General features: G+C 36.9%; 3 protein-coding genes and 1 long non-coding RNA gene across 5 annotated transcripts in view; 1 reads left to right on the forward strand and 3 right to left on the reverse strand.

Annotated features, from left to right (window-relative positions):
- Positions 1–19,577, reverse strand: part of LOC149165890 (uncharacterized) — a 125,581-nt gene that overhangs the window by 11,558 nt on the left and 94,446 nt on the right. The gene's annotated exons all lie outside the window — the stretch shown is intronic.
- LOC149165891 (protein EDS1-like) lies at positions 10,985–12,769 on the forward strand. Its single transcript, XM_089431211.1, has 2 exons — positions 10,985–11,830; positions 11,968–12,769. The coding sequence occupies exons 1-2, from the start codon at positions 11,444–11,446 to the stop codon at positions 12,742–12,744; spliced, it is 1,164 nt and encodes a 387-aa protein (XP_089287337.1). The 5' UTR covers positions 10,985–11,443; the 3' UTR covers positions 12,745–12,769.
- On the reverse strand, positions 13,529–16,093 carry LOC149165892 (uncharacterized). The gene has a single exon (XM_089432414.1). It carries the CDS (start codon positions 15,256–15,258, stop codon positions 14,119–14,121), a length of 1,140 nt encoding a protein of 379 aa, XP_089288540.1. The 5' UTR covers positions 15,259–16,093; the 3' UTR covers positions 13,529–14,118.
- LOC149165893 (uncharacterized) lies at positions 18,598–19,320 on the reverse strand. Its single transcript, XR_016260795.1, has 2 exons — positions 19,070–19,320; positions 18,598–18,941 (listed from the first exon to the last, which is right to left on the reverse strand). It is a non-coding gene; the product is annotated as an uncharacterized LOC149165893 (long non-coding RNA).

Here is a 19,577-nt window from a genome sequence, read left to right on the forward strand (position 1 = left end):
AAATAAAGTGAGATCATACCTCGAGAGCTTTTCGAATTTAGTGCAGAAAACAAAGGTCGGCAGGTCGCAATGGGTTAAGAATACTCCCACTCCCAGAAGGTTTTGGTTGTTTTCTAATGAATGAGGTGTACATCAAATATTTTGTGTGATGTTGTTTAGTTTTCATCAATCAATCAAATTTTGTTAAAGTTGTTTATGGAGATAATAATGTTATTTTTTTTCAAAATATTTCATTATGGAAGTGTTTAAATAGTTTTTTAAAGTGGAAATAGATTCGGCATCATCAAATCCTGTGTATCGCTACTGTGCACCCAAAATCTTGAAACTTAACAATTCTATTTCCAATTTTCAAAAATTTCCTCAGAATTTTATCAAAAATAATAATAAAAATTCCATTATTTTCCCAATAAAAACATTGCCTCTTTAAACTATACATTTTTATTATATTATTGATTTAAATCAAATCCCATAATTGCTATCCAATCTCAATTTTTTATCATAAATTTCAAGAATCTCAAATTTTATTATATTATTAATTTAAATCAAATCTCTGAGGAGGTGTAACTTTGTCTGTCTGACATCAAAGTAAATTTACAAAGTAAATTTTACTCATGTAGGCCCAAAAAAAATTAAAAAATTAAAAAATAATAATAATACACTATATAAAATATTTAAACAATGCCGGTTCATAAAAAATCTGCACCTGTCCCTCATGAGAGTTGATATTTTACTCATATAAGCCCCCAAAAAATGATAAACTACATACTAGCATTTGCACCTAATGTTGCAAAGGAAACGCCGTAAGGCATAGTGTGTGGAAGAATATTGAAATGTGAATGGGCTTTTGTGGGCTTTTTTGAAAGCAAGGGTCGATGATTCTGAGTTTTAATTTGAGGAAGCCATGTCGAAAACCGATTTTGGGGGTTAAAGTGGCTACGAAATGGAATGCATGTAGGCATAAATATCCATTGAACTTGTTTAGAAACCTTTGTTTGTATTTGGTAAAAATTGCGTAGTTGAATGTGAAGGTAAACGAATGAATGAATTCACGTGAACAACAACTGAGGATCCATATTGATTTGGATAGGGTTATTTAAGAAATCATTATTCAAACGGGAAATTAAATTAATATGAAGATATATTGAAAACATGTATTATATTCATTAAAATCAATTGATTTTGTTAACAAAATATGTTAAAAACCCATTGACAATGAATTGGTTGTGAAGACATAAACTATCAAAATGGTATTTGATCTTGAAACTTCCTTTTTTAAGTTTCAAATGGAAAATACAAATAATGAATTGTAACAAAAGAGGTTCGAGAAGCAATATAATATTCTAAAGAGCATTGTGCTTGTCATTCCATATTTGAAGTTGTATCAAAACATGTCGGAGGCATCGAAGACCTGAAGAAGCAGTAATGGACCTGCAAAATATTTATTTTGTTAAAGTTAGTAATATGTAAATCAGTGGTGGAAATTTATTAGTAATACTTTGCAGGTGAGTTGTGTTAAAATGAATTTGGAATGAATGGAAATGAAGTTACCTTTGCCATGGGGATTTATATATTGTTAGTGGAAAATGCATGGTGAATAATGGCATACTGAATACCATTGGAGATTTATGCGTAGTTGGAGACGCATATTTTTGCTTGCCATTCTACTTGTAGTTGCTTAGGTATGCTATTTCTGAGTCTATATGTCCTGTTGCAAAACAAAGAAAATGTTAGAATGAGATGTATAGATAATATAAAGACATTCTAATATTTGCTTAGTGGAAGATGCATAGTGAATAATGGCAAACTGAACACCATTGGAGATTTATGCGTAGTTGGAGACGCATATTTTTTGCTTGCCATTTCACTTGTAGTTGCTTAGGTATGCTATTTCTGAGTCCATATGTCCTGTTGCAAAACAAAGAAAATGTTAGAATGAAATGTATGATAATATAAAGACATTCTAATATTTGCTTAATTATTAATGTTGATTAAATTTGGTTGTTGTTGAAATATATGAAAAGTATGTTATGAAATAGAATGAGGTAAATAAATGGAGGAAACCTTTTGGTGATGTTAAAATATGGGTTGGAGCAGATTATCTGGAGGCGGCATTGAACAGAGAATTTCTTCTACGTGTTTTCTGCGAGCAATGTTTTTGTTGTCCTTCATTTTACTGTAACGATCGAAACTGAATGCGGGGCTAATCCGGAGATCTTGTAGAGAAGGTACTCTTGAAATTGCTGTGAATGTGAGACCTTGACGTTCTGTTTCTCCTTTCTTTATGGGGTAATGTAAAAGAGTAGTTCTTATGGAAGAGTTCAGATATTTCTTAGGTCAATTTATAAAATTTCATAAGACCAACAAGGAGAGTAAAATCTTCAATTGCACCTGAACATGCGTAGAACTGTCAACAAAGGAATGCCTCATAGGGTTGACCTAAATTTGAAAGGATCTCAATGAACCCAGCCAGATGACTATGGAAGTACAATCTTCAAATGCAGACTCTGCCAAGATGCAGGCCGTCTAATGACTGCCTGCACAAGAAAGGTACAGCAAGTGGAAGGACATTTAGAGCCATAATAGATCTTCCATAGATGGCCTGCTGTGGGATCCAAAAAGTTGAGAGGACGAAAATAAGCCCTGGTTAGTTTAGAAGACAACCAAAAGGAAAGGAACCAAAATTATAGAAACAACAGCGACAGAGAAGGCCCATGAGGAAGGAAGAAAACTCTTACAGACTCTCGAGTCTCAGCGCAGGGGAAGACCACAATTGAGATCAGGAACCAGGGGAAGAAAACCAACCACAACCGAATTTGTGAAAAAATGAAATGAAGAAAACCACAGAACATCAAGATCCCTTTGCCAAATCCTCGACAGTGAAAGTGGATACAAAAATCGATTCAAACAAGGAGAAAAAAGCAATGTCTGGTTGTGGTTTTGTTTTAGCAGAATAGACAACATCCTCTAACAACAGTAAAGTTAAATTGCCAATCAAACAGGAATAAAGTTTAAATAATCAAGAAAGCATAAGATCGCTTTGCCAAATCCTCGACAGTGGAAAGTGGATACAAAAATCAATTCAAACAAGGAGCAAAAAGCAAGTGGAAGGACATTCAGAGCCATAATAGATCTCTAAATCTTCAATTGCACCTGAACATGCGTAGAACTGTCAACAAAGGAATGCCTCATAGGGTTGACCTAAATTTGAAAGGATCTCAATGAACCCAGCGAGATGACTATGGAAGTACAATCTTCAAATGCAGACTCTGCCAAGATGCAGGGTGTCTAATGACTGCCTGCACAAGAAAGGTACAACAAGTGGAAGGACATTCAGAGCCATAATAGATCTTCCATAGATGGCCCGCTGTGGGATCCAAAAAGTTGAGAGGACGAAAATAAGACCCGGTTAGTTTAGAAGACAACCAAAAGGAAAGGAACCAAAATTATAGAAACAATAGCGACAGAGAAGGCCCATGAAGAAGGAAGAAAACTCCTACAGAGTCTCAAGTCTCAGCACAGGAGAAGACCACAATTGAGATCAAGAACCAGGAGAAGAAAACCAACCACAGCCGAATTTGTGAAAAAATGAAATGAAGAAGACCACAGAACATCAAGATCCCTTTGCCAAATCCTCGACAGTGGAAAGTGGATACAAAAATCGATTCAAACAAGGAGCAAAAAGCAATGTCTGGTTGGTGGTTTTGTTTTAGCAGAATAGACAGCATCCTCTAACAGCAGTAAAGTTAAATTGCCAATCAAATAGGAATAAAGTTTAAATAATCAAGAAAGCATATATATAACTGAATCAATTCAATTGGGAATTAATTTTGAATCAAAATTATAAGACTTTGTATCTGCTCTGTGGCTAATGTACAATTGATGGCAGAGGATTTTCTATCATGGTCCATGGATGAAATACTACATTGGTTAAGTTAGAATGATTCCCCTTCAGTACAAAGTATAGACCAGAGATTTAAAATACAATTTAAAAACCTACAGATTAGAGTGTTAAGATACAATGTTAACCCCATTAAGTGTGAAAGGCCACGTCCCCAAATTTTCCCAACTGGTACTGATAACTCCCAACCTTTTTAGAGAACGTAAAGCATCAATTCTTTTTGTTGGGGAAAGAAGCTACCCAATTTTATTTTTGTTGGGGACAGAAACTACCCAATTTTTGCCCTTGCATGGGAGTGGGGATGTGTTGCATGAAGGATTCTCAAGTAGAAACCAGACAAGAATGCACAAAAATCAACCCTAGGCTAGTTGTGGTAAACTCTCACCAGTTCACAACTAACCTTAGAAGAGGATCTTATCATGATACTAAATGAAGGATTATGCTTTTAAAAAATCTTAGGTAGCTATGATAATGAGAACACAGTTTTACTTTATTCTTCTAAAAATCCTTATCAGGGTAAGCGAATATACTTCTAATTTATGCATTTCAATCAACCATCAACCGACATTACCCCTGGACATATCCCAGCTCGATGTGGTGTCCACTGAATGTGCTTTGGCAATGCCAATTCTCCAACCAATCAAGGATGACATAATGACATTCCAATGTAACGTTTGGGATAGAAGCAAGCCACCGAATCATGATAAATCAATGTACAAATCTAAGTTGTTGTAGAAACTCATGCAGATGTATAGTAGACAATATTTTCCAGTGCCATTTGCTTCAGATAGGACCCTTAGAAGCATAAACAATATGCAATATATTTGTTGTTCAGCATAGGCTCCCTTGTTTTAGTTTTCCTTTTCTAATCTTTGAACTTGACAATAAGATACAAACCAATTATTGCATTATTCATCATTATTTCTGACTATCGTGGCAATGGAACGAATCACTGACAAAAATCTGAATTTAGAGAAACCATCTGAACAAATCATTGAAAACAAGTCTCAGCACAGGAGAAGACCACAATTGAGATCAGGAACCAGGAAAAGAAAACCAACCACAGCCGAATTTGGGAAAAAATGAAATGAAGAAGACCACAAAACATCAAGATCCCTTGACCAAATCCTCGACAGTGAAAAGTGGATACAAAAATCGATTCAAACAAGGAGAAAAAGGCAATCTCTGGTTGGTGGTTTTGTTTTAGTAGAATAGACAACATCCTCTAACAGCGGTAAAGTTAAATTGCCAATCAAACAGGAATAAAGTTTAAATAATCAAGAAAACATAAGATCCCTTTGCCAAATCCTCGACAGTGGAAAGTGGATACAAAAATCGATTCAAACAAGGAGCAAAAAGCAATGTCTGGTTGGTGGTTTTGTTTTAGCATAATAGATAGCATCCTCTAATAGCAATAAAGATAAATTGCCAATCAAACAGGAATAAAGTTTAAATAATCAAGAAAGCATATATATAACTGAATCAATTCAATTGGGAATTAATTTTGAATCAAAATTATAAGACTCTATCTGCTCTGTGGCTAATGTACAATTCATGGCAGAGTGGACATTCTCTAACAAGGTGGGGACTCTACTGAGCATTCATGTGTAATATCCATCTGATGCTGGGAAAACTTTTCCAAAAAAGGCACTCTTGGAAACTATTCAGAATGAAAACATAGTACAAATTCATGCAGCTTTCTGGCCCACAGGCATACAATCTAGGGCCAATCAAGACTTTTAATACCCTGGATAAATGAAAAGCAAGATTCTTGAGCTATATAATAATAAATGCATAATACAATTATGTTGCCGCCCTTTTAGAAAGTGTCATATCAGTGGTCATTAAAGTGGGGCTATGCTCCTGAGGGTCAGAGACAAAAAGCTTGTGTGAGCTTGAAATCTCCCCCATTTTGTTGAACTGGAAATACATATCTTGACTTTCTTCACTGTCCATGTTTTAACATGATTTGACCACAGGATGGTCCGTGTCAACAAATAGTGAGACAACACCTACAGATTAGAATGTTAAGGCAGGGGATCTAATATACATAATGCATATAAAAGAAGGAATTGTTTGGTTTGGCTCAGATTATTGTTGAAACCGATTTCATTACCCAAAAAGTATCTAAACAATTTTGAGTTTTTAAACAATTCACACTCAGTGGAAATGACAAAAAGGGTTTCTGTAACGAAAGTACATTCAGTGGAAGTATAAAACGGATAAAACTTGCAGGAAATAGATGTTACAAGTGGCTCAAGAGGATTTCAATTTTTTGGATTCGGTTGGTTAGCACCTAATTCAACTATGAACGTATGAGAGATACTTTACAATGAAATTATGCTTAATGCTTCAATGCCTCACGCATGTACCCTTTACTATTGGTTGGTACCCCTTGCAAGATTCAAGTAATTTTTTACCAATGTTTATCTCAGGTATTATAGACAAACGAGGAGAGTAAAATCTTCAGTTGCCCGTGAACATGCGTAGAACTATCAACAAAGGTATGCCTCATAGGGTTGACCTAGATTTGAAAGGATCTCAATGAACCCAGCGAGATGACTATGGAAGTACAATCTTCAAATGCAGACTCTGCCAAGATGCAGGCCGTCTAATGACAGGCTGAACAAGAAAGGTACAGCAAGTGGAAGGACATTCAGAGCCATAATAGATCTTCCATAGATGCCCTGTTGTGGGATCCAAAAAGTTGAGAGGACGAAAATAAGACCCGGTTAGATTAGAAGACAACCAAAAGGAAACGAACCAAAATTATAGAAACAACAGATACAGAGAAGGCCCATGAACAAGGAAGAAAACTCCTACAGAGTCTCGAGTCTCAGCACAGGAGAAGACCACATTTGAGAACATGAATGCTTCTTGAGGTTGGTTTGCAGCTCTAAAAGGGGCATTGTCTCAGATGGTGGACTTGGGAGGTGATTCGCTGCTTTTGATGCAAAAAATGAAACATACACAGTCGTTAAGCAAGTAGTAAATGTAATATGCAACAACTGATCTATGCACAGTAATGAACCAAAGTTCATGAGACAAAACTTAACAGGTATTGCACATATAGCAACAGTTTCACACACCCATTCTGTCTATGAGCAAGATATCTAGAGGTATCTCTCACATGAGACAGTGAAGTAACATGTATTTCAGATAACAGTGGTTTAAAAAATCGATTATGCACATGAGCAAAATATCCAGAGGAACCTCTCACATGAGATAATAATAATGCATACCCGAAAAATCCTGTAGGGCTTTCTCCTTACACAGAGTAGAATCAATCCTCCATACACCTGCAGGTTTTCACGAATAGCAAAGATAAAGTAAAATTTAAGATAACAGTGACCCAAATATATATAAAACCTCATAACTACCACCATAATAGGCATAGAGCGAGGGCAAAACGATCTGCAAAAAAAACGGCCTACGCGGCCCTCATGCAGCAAAGAAAGTCGCCTCGTTCTATGCGGCCCTCGTCGAAACCCTTCTCCCTTATCTGCAGGTCTGTCGCCGCCCTCTGCAGCAACTCCGCTACGCCATCCTCAACACCCCCGCCCTCCTCTACATCAAATGCAGATATCCGTGGGCAGGACGGGTTTAGTGAGGTCGTTAGGGTAAAGTTTGGTACGTAATAAAAATCGATTTATTAACAAAACCGATTTATTAACGTATTAGTTACTAGCAATTGTCCCAAAAGGTACAAAGAGAGGCCGATGGGATTATTAAACTGGAATTGTTGAACTTTTCTAGAAGAGTTAATTGGTTTGTGGAAAACCTTGTTTTCTTGGAGTGGATCATTGTGTAATTACTTTTCTTTAGATGTTTTGTTTATATCTATATTACAAGGAACACATTGAATGTCTTATTTCATTTATGTTATCCTTACTAATATCCTTTTCGTGCTTTTTCTTGATCAATTTGATGAAATATTCCATTATCCTTTGGTAACGCTCGCTGGCTAGCTGAACCATGTAACTCTCGCATTTTAATGCAATGAACGATCTTTGAATCCCCTGGAACTTCATTACTTTGCTCATGATTTACGACCAACCTTGGAACTTCATTACTTTGCTCATGATTTATGATCAACTTTCATCGAATAAAATTATGAAATATTGTGTTTTCTTTTAACAAGGTGGAAAAACCTATCATAATTCAGTTGTCAAACCAGCAGTGAGGACAACTATCTTTGGCCGTTAACAATTAATGCATCGCTCTTATTCAAGGAAGACCAAGCCCCAACTGGAATACCCTGCTGGTGGTCAATAAGGGGGCAGAGTTTCACCCCTGCCAGATGTCTCTGGGTCTTGGGCCTTAGACAAACAGAAACAGTATTAGGGCATTGAAACATTGTTATGACAACGATGTGAAACATTTCTTTTTTATCAAACAAAAAAGCAATGAACCTCTTGAAACAAAGTGAACATCTTTTATAGTTGAAGGAAAAAGTAAGATTGTTGATATTAACCTCTTCAAAAAAAATGAACCTCTTTTATAGTTTAAGGAAAGAGTGAGATTGTTGATATTAAGTAGTTCACAGTGTTTTTCTTACATCTTAAGTTATTATAACAATATTTATTAATATATCAAAGCTCAACATGGTATTTACATAGATCTGAACCACCAGCCAGCTCATAGTTATACTCAAGAGTGTTTTTCTGGCGCTGTAAGCCATTACAATAATATTCATCAAGATATCAAAGTTGAAGATTTGAACCTGGATGAGAAAGATAACAATCATTTCACCCAACCACCAGTGAGCCTACAATTATACTTGAACACATTATAACAAAAATCATCAAAATATCAAAACTCAACCTGTCATTGGTGGAGACTTAAACCTAGATGGAAAAGATAACAAAGATAACAATCATTCCACCAAATTAAATAACCACAATCAAGAAAATCCAAAATATTGTTAATCACCGTATCAAATAAAACTCTACCAAATTAAATAACCACAATCAAGAAAATCCAAAATATTGTTAATCACTGTATCAAATAAAACTCTAATGAATAGATAAATTGGCTTTGGCCCACATTTAAGTCAACTTTATAATAAAACAAAGATGCTTCAAAGCTCAACATGTCTTTGGTAAAGATTTAAATCCACATGGAAAGATAACAATCATTCCATCCAATTAAATAACCGCAAATATGTAAATTTAATCAGCCTTACATGATTTATTCGATGGATATAACTGTTAACTTAATGTGGATATAATTGTTAAGGCGTCTCGAACATAGGCCAATGGAATCTTCTGTGTAGTGTCGTCTTTAGTTAGCAGTCAGTGATTTTCGTGGATAAAGCGAACGCACCACCCAGGTATTGTGGTGGTGCACCCTGTGGTGGTGGTGGGCGCTGCGTAATAGTAACGTTATATGCGGCATCTATGGCTTTTGAAAATGCACGACTTTACACATTTGAGATGCTGAAAGGTAAGGCTGTCCCCTATCCAACCAGAAACAAATGCATGTGTCATCTATGATTAAAGTTTTTGTCTCATCCTTTGTCCAGTGCACAAATATTTTGTCCATATTCATCCTGGCCCATCTCCTTCCTGCTTTAGAATCCCACATATACATTTCACTTAATTTGGGAGTTTGTTTTTTAAAAAAACTCACTCTGCCCACACAGGATAACAAATATGAGAAAAATAACAAATATTTCTCTTTTTCAATTGGGTACAAACATCAACATGGATGGAAAAAAGGAGAAAAACTGTCTATTAGCATTAATCAATTTTTTCACTTTAATGTTGTTTTTCACTGTTTTGGTGTATTGCTATGTAAACCTTACCGTGTAATCTCTGTTCAAATCATATTGTAATTGATATTTATGTGACGTAAGAAGTTTTCATCTGTGCTTGCAAGTAGGATTTAAAAATCATAATAATAATAGTTGTTAGGTTATAGTGGTAGTAGTTGAAATTAACTCCATGTCACCAAAAAGTAAGAAGTAAGAGACTAACAGAATCTTCTCAATAAAAACCAAAAACATCATCTTTTTCCTATTATATTCCATCACATTATTTAGTGTAATATTTTATGGTTATTGTTCATGTTATGTTACAAGTTATCTTTTTCTTATTCTTATTATTATTATTCATACATTTGATGTTATAAGTAATCTTGGAATATTTCTATGTTGAGATTTTGTTCTGACATTTATAATCACCTTCTTCTCAATGAATTGTATTTCCCTAATAAAACCATCGTTTTATATTCACCAGGCCAATATGAAACATCATACATCGTAACAAAGAGGTAACAAGAAGGTGGATGATGATATTATAAGCATCAATTTTCATGAAAGCTCTGAGCTTTGCTGGCTTGGAGACTAAATTGAAAAAGTTTCTCATCTCTGTGAAATACTATTATTACACCTCAAAATAGATTTAACAATGCCACATTAAAAATGCTCTAAACAAAGTCTATGTTCGAAAAAGCTAAAACCTCTCTGACACACGTAGGTAGGCAGTGCAGGGTTCCCTAGTGACAATGAAAAACACAAGTGCCTAATAAACAGACAGTGCTTTGGGAAACGCTCTGTGTTTCCCAAGTCTAGAATCAAACATAGGTACCTAAAAAACAGAGAGTTATAGCTCTGTGTTTCTCTTGCCCTATATCAAAAACATAGTCTACAAATTATTAAGTTGATTTTATAATTAGGAGGCTTTCCCCCTTGAACAGTATGGGTATTAATCTTCCTGAGGTATTAGTAATGGGAGTTTGATCTTGTCCAGTAATGGCAGATGCAATAATCTGGTTGTTGATCTGCAGTTTTTGGCAAGCTAAGTGGTTTCAGTTTGATAGACACCTCAGTGATCCTGTTAAGAAGCCCAGTTTGTATATGTAATCTTATATAGTGTTTTTTCATTTTAAATTACCCATCCATCTATTGCAGGCTTTAGGCCCATCATTTACCAACCAACTTTAGGAGGCTTTCCCCCTTGAACAGTACGGTATTAATCTCCCTGAGGTGTAGGCAGGGGAAGACAGCTGTGGTATAGTAATGGGAGTTTGATCCTGTCCAGTCATGGCAGATGCAATAATCTGGTTGTTGATCTGTAGTTTTTGGCAAGCTAAGTGATTTCAGTGTGATAGACACGTCAGTTACCCTGTTTAGAAGCTCAGTTTGTATGTTTAATCTTATATAGTGTTTTTTCATTTTAAAATTACCCATTCATCTATTGCAGGCTCTAGGTCCATCATTTCCCCGCTAACCTTTAGGAAGCTTTCCCCTTGAATAGTATAGGTATTAATCTTCCTGAGGTGTAGGCAGGGGAGGACAGCTTTGGTATTAGTATTGTGAGTTATTCCTGTCCAGTAATGGCAGATGCAATAATCTGGTTCTTGATCTGCAGTAATTGGCAAGCTAAGTGGTTTCAGTGTGATAGACACCTCAGTTATCCTGTTTAGAAGCCCAGGTTGTATATGTAATCTTATATAGTGTTTTTCATTGTCACATTTTTTGATCTTCATCTCAGATAATGAAGGCATCCCTATCTCCTGATTCATAAAAATGTGCAAAATTGTATGCACAGAATTCCAAATTTTGAGGGATCCATACTCGGTTTCCCTTACGGTGCTAATTTACTCATTTGTTGTTGCAGGTTGACTGTTGGTCAGGAGACTGCAGCTTTTCTGGCTTCATGCGAAATACCGTTGAATGCTTGGGAAGAGTCAGGTCGTGCAAGTAATTCAGAGAGTTTTAGTCTGAAGGAGCATGGAGGCATTACATATGTTGCCTTCCCATCATTTCTCAGAATTGAAAGTTTCATCAATGGAGAGGGGACTATAGAAACAAACAACCAGGTATTCTCGGATTGCCTCAAGGGTTACGATGATAAACCAGCCCAAGTCCATCAGGGAGCTCTTAAGTTGTTCCTGGATATTATGGAGAAAACAGATTTCCAAGCAAAGGTAAAGTGATTTTGATTTATCTAAATGCACCTGTCAAAAGTAAACTCGATTTCACAAAAAGAGGGTTTACTTCTGTTATTATAGATGAAATTATTGAAATTCAAACAGAAAAGTAACATTGTGTTGATGTATTCCAGATCGATCAGTTACAGGCTTCTACTGACTCCAGACAAAGAAAACTCAAATCCATTATATTTGTGGGTCATTCCTTGGGAGGGGCAGTTGCAACCTTGGCTACACTGTGGTTCCTGGAAAAGAGGATAAGGCAAATCTCTTCCTTTTGTATCACATTTGGTTGCCCTCTGGTCGGAGATGAAAGACTTGTTGAAGCAGTTGGCCGTGAGAATTGGGGAGGCAACTTTTGTCATGTGGTTTCCAAGCATGACATTGTTCCTCGGATGCTCCTTGCACCGATTGAGGCAATTTCTGCGCCTTTGACTGCTATTTTTCCCTATTGGGATGGCAAAGTCCCATATTCTTCTATTCAAGACGCTTGCCGGATTCTTCTTAATAATGTCCTGCAGTATACTCCAAGCTATGTGTTTGATTCTCAAAAGTGGTCGGACAGGATCACACAGAGAAGCCCTTATAGACCTGTTGGCACTTACATGTTCTGCTCAAGCCGTGGTGCAGCTTGTATTGAGAATTCTGACACCGTTTTGAAGATGCTTCATTTGACAATGCAGAGCCATGAAAAGCCCTGGGATACTACAGAGGAGGACTGTTTTTCAGAGCATATAATGTATGCTTCGGTTTTGAAACATGTCATAGAAAACTCCAAAAATGGGAGAAAATTTGCATTTAATCCTGATTCAGAATTATCTTACGACATGGGAATTTCAGTGCAGTTAGAAGCTACTGCTGTTGGAGCTCAGGTAATACTCGATACTTTTCTTAAAATAACATCTAAATAACAGAGACAGAAACTCTAATGTTAAGTTTTTCATCTAGTTTTTACATTGATAAATACTGGTAAAATATTTTGAAAAATATTGGTAAAATATATTGAAAATAAGTATATTACGGTTAGTTTAAAGTGAACTGCAAATTATAAAATCAACTTGATAATAAAAACAGAAACAGAAAATCATTCTGTAAAATTGAAACCAGAGTTATTAAACACTTTGATTAATGAGAAAAGATTGTTCCAGTGTAAATAGATATAAGTAAAGATAGATATTTATGCCATTGCATGCATAGGATCAAACCTGCTCTTCATATTTTGTTATTTACGTACCGGTGTATGTAATTATTTAGGTTTCTATTCAACTGAAAAGATGTTCGACTGTGTTTTCTGATCTATATAAAATTTCCTTAATTTAATGAAAGATAAAAAGCTGGGATGATATAACAGACTGAATGAAAATGCCACAATACTCTTAATTTATACCTTAACCTGTTAGTGAATCCTGATTCTTGGTGTATACACGGTGGATGATGAACAATAGAGAGTCTATTCTCGCTGTGTGTTTGGAAATAGAACCATGAAAGAAACAGCATAGTCACTGCATTGGTGCTTTGAGGAATCAGATTAAATTAATACATTATATAATTTATTTCAGTATAGGTAAAGAAGCATCTGAGACAATAAAGCTTATGTAGTCACCAGTACCACTGATACTATGAACAAAATTGGTCCAAAAACCATGGACAGGAACAATACAAAGAAACACAGGCACGGCATTTGCGCTTGACAAATCAGATTAAATTATTACATCGTATTGTTTATTTCAATATCGGTAAAAGAGGAATCCGAGACACAGTACACCCCTTGTAGCCACAGCTGATACTATGAACAAAATTTGTCCGAAAACCTTGTACAGATTATTTGATCTTTGAACCCCTTGTAGCCACAGCTGATACTATAAACAAGATTTGTCCGAAAACCTTGTACAGATTATTTGATCTTTGAACCCCTTGCACAGATATGCTAGAGCTACTAAACACACTGAAGCATAATGCTTATCACGTTGGGAAAAAATGTGTTAACTACTGAATTAGCTACCCATCCAATCATATCAGGTATAATATTTTGGCAATATATATGATATGAGTTCAGAGGATTGCATTCCTCTCCCAACTGTGTCAACCCATACCAGAATATGCACAAACAACAGAATGGCTGACACCTGGATCAAGAGTTCTTGATCACAAGACAAATTCTCAGTAAATAAATTATATAAGCCCGAAAACACTGGGACAATCCTTGCCTTCTGAAATAAATGGCACGGACCTAAACAAACCAAATTAATAATTAACACTCTTCTGCATCTGATTTTAGGGTAATTTCATGACCCAGTGGTGACTATGAAACAAGGCCTAAAAGTCGAATAATTAGAATTTAGAGATATAAAACATGGTAACTGTAGAGGGCAAGGAGCAAAACCCGCATGCTGGATACTAGAAATTTTTATGCAATGGCAGCTGATGATGTTAGCACCAATTATGGTGATAAGGAGAGGGACTGGATTTAGGAGAAGGGAGAGCCAGAGCAGATATTGAAATAAGAGAGCATTAAAGTTTATAATTGACAGCAATAGGGTTTGTGGTTTAGGTGTAGATGTTGGGTTTTCTGTACCTGTTGGATCAGTTATTCTCTCCATCTCCTGCTGAAGATGTTGCGGAGCCGGCTTCCTGCGAGTCTTTGAAGAATCTTCTTGGCACGCGAGTCTTTGAAGAATCTTCTTGGCACCTGCAACCTCCATCTCTGCGAGCTTTTGCAGATGTTGACATGCTCCAGCTGTGGCAATCTTCTTCCTGCAGGTTTTGCTGGTTGAGAGAGCCAACAATGCAGAAAGGGGGAACTTTTTAGCCAGAGTCTGGTTTCTGGGATCCAGCAATTGCACCAGACGGGCCACGCTCTTGTCATCCTTGATGAATTCCTTCCTGTTGGTCTGCACAACGAGCAATGCAGAAAGTGCCTGAGCAGCCGCCTCCTGAGATATGCTTGGCTTGGCTTCCAACATCTTCACCAGAGGGGGAATACACCCTGCTTCACCCAATGCCTTCTTGGTTTCATTGCTGAATGAAAGATTGCAGATAGAGGAAGCAGCCAGTTGCTGGACAGTCGAATGCCCATTTTTCAGAATAGAAGCCAACTGCTTCAGAAACCCTGAAGAAGAAACCAAGGCTTTAGCAGTGCTGACAGAAGCAGAAAGACTATTTATCGCTCTGATGACGAGCTCCTGCGATTTGGGCGTAGTGGGTTCTTCTAAAAGACGTAACAAGGTTTGAATTCCGCCTTCTTTGGCAATCAACTGACGCATTTTCTCATCTTGGGAAGCCATTGCATGCAGGCACTCTATTGCATTTTCTTGCGCAGACGGCATACCAGAAGAAACCAGATTGAGCAGAACAGTAATCGCCCCTTCTTCCGCCATCTTTTTCTCTTCCACAGCGGCCACATTCCTCAGCGCCCCTGCAGCCATGGCCTGTGCAGGCGGGGTTCCCGATTTGCAAATATGAATTAGAACTGAAACCCCACCCTAAGCCGCAATTCCCCAAGCATTTTCTGCATTGCTCGTCAGCCCTCCAATGGCTGCCGCAGCCTTTTCTTTACACAAGGAGCTCCTGGATTCCAGGAGCCGAACCAATGGACATAAAGCGCCCTCCACAGTGAAGCTGTAAACAGGGTATACTGAAATAACCAATGGCTAGGTCGTGCACAACAGATTGCAGCAGAGTAGACGAAAAGCTCAAGAAGGCCTATCGAATTAGGCGGCTGATTTTTCTTCAATCATTTAACATTACATCTAATGGCTACGATTAAGACATAGAGGCATTTTGGGGTTCATTTCAAAGGGAAACGCCTTACGGCGTAATAATTAGACTGCTGATTTCTCTTCAACCGTTTAACATTACATCTAATGGCTGCGATTAAGACTCGTCTAACATTACATCTAATGGCTACGATTAAGACACAGAGGCATTTTGGGGGTTCATTTCAAAGAGAAACGCCTTATGGCATAAAAATATTTAGATAATATCAGTTCATAAAAAAATTTGCAAGAGGAAAAATTGTATCCTTCTGGGTTCATATTAGATTTGTATATTTAAGATAAATCTATACTGATTCATATCCAATATTAACAGAAAAGTAAATCAAATTTCATAAAAGTGATTAGAGATATAGTCTTACCTCCCTATTTTCTTCTCCTCTCTCTTTCCTCCTTTCTTTTTTCCTCCCCTCCTCCTTATTTCCTTTCCCTATTTCCTACCCTTATCTCTTACCTCCTTATTTTCTTCTCCTCTCTCTTTCCTCCTTTCTCTCCTTTCTTTTTCCCTCCCCTCCCCTTTTCCCTCCCTCCCCGTACCCCCACCCTGCCCTTTATCTTGCCACACTTACGCTCCTAACGCTTACGCTCTTCAACTGAGAGAATCCTCCGATCTCTGATCCGGTCCTTTGGTCCGTTCCTGTTCCCTCGTTCATATCCAATATCAAGGAAAAGGTAAATCAAATCTCATAAGAGTGATTAAAGGTGTTGTGTTGAAATATAAAATGGTTAGAAAACTAAAACTGCCCCGCAGGACATATAGGCTCGAGCAAGCTCACAGGCTCAAAGTGCAGGATGACATCTAGGCTTGCAGCCCAGGCTCGAGCAAGCTCACACAGATCAATGCTAGTGACAAGAGAAACTCGGATTCCAGGCTCAAGTGAGCTCGCAGGCTTAAAGTACATGACAATCCTAGTGACAGGATCTTGCAAGTAGAGCTTAAAGTACATAACAATCCTAGTGATGGCAGGATCTTGCAAGTAGTGAAATAATTCTTCTATCCATTCTAGCTTAAGCTTAGCCTTTTTCGAATGGGCTTTACGCCAGTCAACTCATATTGTGAGGCCAAATACTGATGGACCAAGGAAAATTGAACCTCAGTGACAAAAAGGCGAAAAAACACTTGACAAAAAAGTTTCAACCAGCTAAACTACCTATCAAAGCTCTAAAACATCCCTATGATACTTGCAAGACCTCTCTACTCACAAATATCCTGCAAATGAGTAATGTTTCCTCTATCTGCCTCACTTTAAGATCAAAAAAAATAATAAACTATAAAAAATATTTAGATAGTGTCAGTTTATAAAAAAAATTACAGAAAAAGAAATTGGATCTTTCTTGACTTATGTTAGATCCATTTTAAAGAAATTGGATCTTTCTTGACTTATGTTAGATCCATTTTAAATGGATCTATACAGATTTATATCCAATATCAAAATTCATATCCAATATCAAAAAAAAGGTAAATCATATTTCATAAAAATGATTATAAAAGAGTGATTAAAAATATAATATTACCCTGATTCATATCCAATATCAAGGAAAAGATAAATCAAATCTCATAAAAGTGATTAAAGGTGTAGTGTTGAAAAATAAAATGGTTAGAAAACTAAAACTGCCCCCGCAGGACATCTAGGCTCGAGCAAGTTCATAGGCTCAAAGTACAGGATGACATCTAGGCTTGGAGCCGAGGCTCGAGCAAGCTCACACAGATCAATGCTAGTGACAAGCGAGACTCAGATTCCAGGTTCAAGCCTCAAGTGAGCTCACAGGCTTAAAGTACATGACAATCCTAGTGACAAGATCTTGCAAGTAGTGAAATAATTCTTCTACCAATTCTAGCTTAAGCTTAGCCTTTTTCTAATGGGCTTTACACCAGTCAGCTCATATTGTGAGGCCAAATACTAATGGACCAAGAAAAATTGAACCTCCGTGACAAAAAGGCAAAAACAAACTTGACAAAAAAAGTTTCAACCAGCTTACTACCTATCAAAGCTCTAAAACATCCCTATGATACTTGCAAAACCAACCTCTCCACTCGCAAATATCATGCAAATGGGTAATCTTTTCTCTATCCGCCCCATCCATCCCTATGATACTTGCACGAGCTCTCCACTCGAAAATATCATGCAAATGGGTAATCTTTTCTCTATCCGCTCCATCCATCCCTATGATACTTACAAGAGCTCTCCACTCGAAAATATCATGCAAATGGGTAATCTTTTCTCTATCCGCCCCATCCAAAGGGCAAAAAAAAAAACTACAGAAAATATTTAAATAATATCAGTTTATAAAAAATTCCTAGGAAAAAGTGTAAAAAAAATTACACTTTTTCGGATCAGATTAAATCTGTATTTAAAATTCATATCCAATATCAAAAAATTAAATTTCATAAAAGTAATTAGAAGAAGTGTAAGAGTGATTAAAGATATAGTGTTACCCTGGTTCATATCCAATATCAAGGAAAAGGTAAATCAAATCTCATAAAAGTGATTAAAGGTGTAGTGTTGAAAAATAAAATGGTTAGAAAACTAAAACTGCCCCCGCAGGACATCTAGGCTCGAGCAAGCTCACAGGTTCAAAGTACAGGATGATATCTAGGCTTGGAGCCCAGGCTTGAGCAAGCTCACACAGATCAATGCTAGTGACAAGCGAGACTCAGATTCCAGGCTCAAGTGAGCTCACAGGCTTAAATTACATGACAATCCTAGTGACAGGATCTTGCAAGTAGTGAAATAATTCTTCTATCCATTCCAGCTTAAGCTTAGCCTTTTTCGAATGGGCTTTACACCAGTCAGCTCATATTGTGAGGCCAAATACTGATGGACCCCCCCCCAAAAAAAAAAGATAATCTACATGACAGAAAGGCAAAAAAAAAAAAACTTGACAAAAGAGTTTCAACCAGCTAAACTAGACATCAAAGCTCTAAAACATCCCTATGATACTTGCAAGACCTCTCTACTCGCAAATATCCTGCAAGTGGGTAATATTTCCTCTATCCGCCCCACCCTAAGATCAGCCTCCGTCAGAAAGAAAAGAAAAACACAAAGCTAGAAGCCTTCTAAAATATCTTTCCTTCTCAGACGTTTTTCAAATTTGAAATCAAACGTAAAGGATTCAAGCATTTGAAATACTTTGGCAACATAAATAATATACCTGAGTCTTTTGCGGAACAGGAAGCTTTTGAGCCCTGTCCCATATTTTTTCATTGCCGTCAAAGAAATTGATGTGGACAAACTAGTACAGTTGTGGATAGGAGAAGGGCTGGTGAATAGCAAACAGGTAACCCATTTAGTGAGCATGGCCATCAAAATACAGGTAGTTGGATAGGAGAAGGGCTGGTTAAGAGCAAAACAAGCAACCCATTCAATGAGTGTGGCCATCAAAATACAGTTGCTTGATCTAACAGCCAACAATGATGCCCCAATGGAATCTCTATTAAATGGGTTTTGTACTGTTTACTAACCCTTCCATATCCACATCCATACACTCTGAACGCATCAATTTCTTCATATCGCAAAATACCAGCTCCCGAGCACTGCAAAGCCTTTCATGGTGCCATCGCTTGTTGTTCGGAACAATAAGCTAGGGCGCAGAGGATAAGGGCAACGTGGGTACCGAAGATAATGAATACGGTCACCAATAATGCATCCACAAATCCGCCATTCATGCTTTGACACCTAATGGGCAATTAAAAAATCCGCGATTCATGTTTCTGCGCACTCCGCGTAGATAATAAGTTAATAGGATTCCGCGTGGAAAAACATAGCTCTTTTATTTTAAGAGTCCATTTCACTTCTTTTCATTTTATTAATGAAATTAGGTTATATAATTTTTTTCCAACATTTTTGTTTTATTTTTTTATTAATAAGAAAAGAAAAATCTGTATATATCTTGTTATAGATTTTAGCATGACCACATTACTAAATGTGGTTAATATACATTATAGATGTCGATTTAATATACATTTTTAA

This window comes from Pinus tabuliformis, chromosome 5_1 (assembly GCF_031772625.1).
Source record: "Pinus tabuliformis cultivar Carrire ecotype Pingquan chromosome 5_1, CPIR1, whole genome shotgun sequence".
NCBI classification, from domain to species: Eukaryota; Viridiplantae; Streptophyta; class Pinopsida; order Pinales; family Pinaceae; genus Pinus; species Pinus tabuliformis.

Coding starts and splice junctions, on each gene's coding strand:
- LOC149165891 (XM_089431211.1), top strand. CDS start 11,444: ATGCACAGAATTCCAAATTTTGAGGGATCCATACTCGGTTTCCCTTAC. Junction 11,831..11,967: donor AAACAGATTTCCAAGCAAAG/GTAAAGTGATTT, acceptor GATGTATTCCAG/ATCGATCAGTTACAGGCTTC.
- LOC149165892 (XM_089432414.1), bottom strand. CDS start 15,258: ATGGCTGCAGGGGCGCTGAGGAATGTGGCCGCTGTGGAAGAGAAAAAG.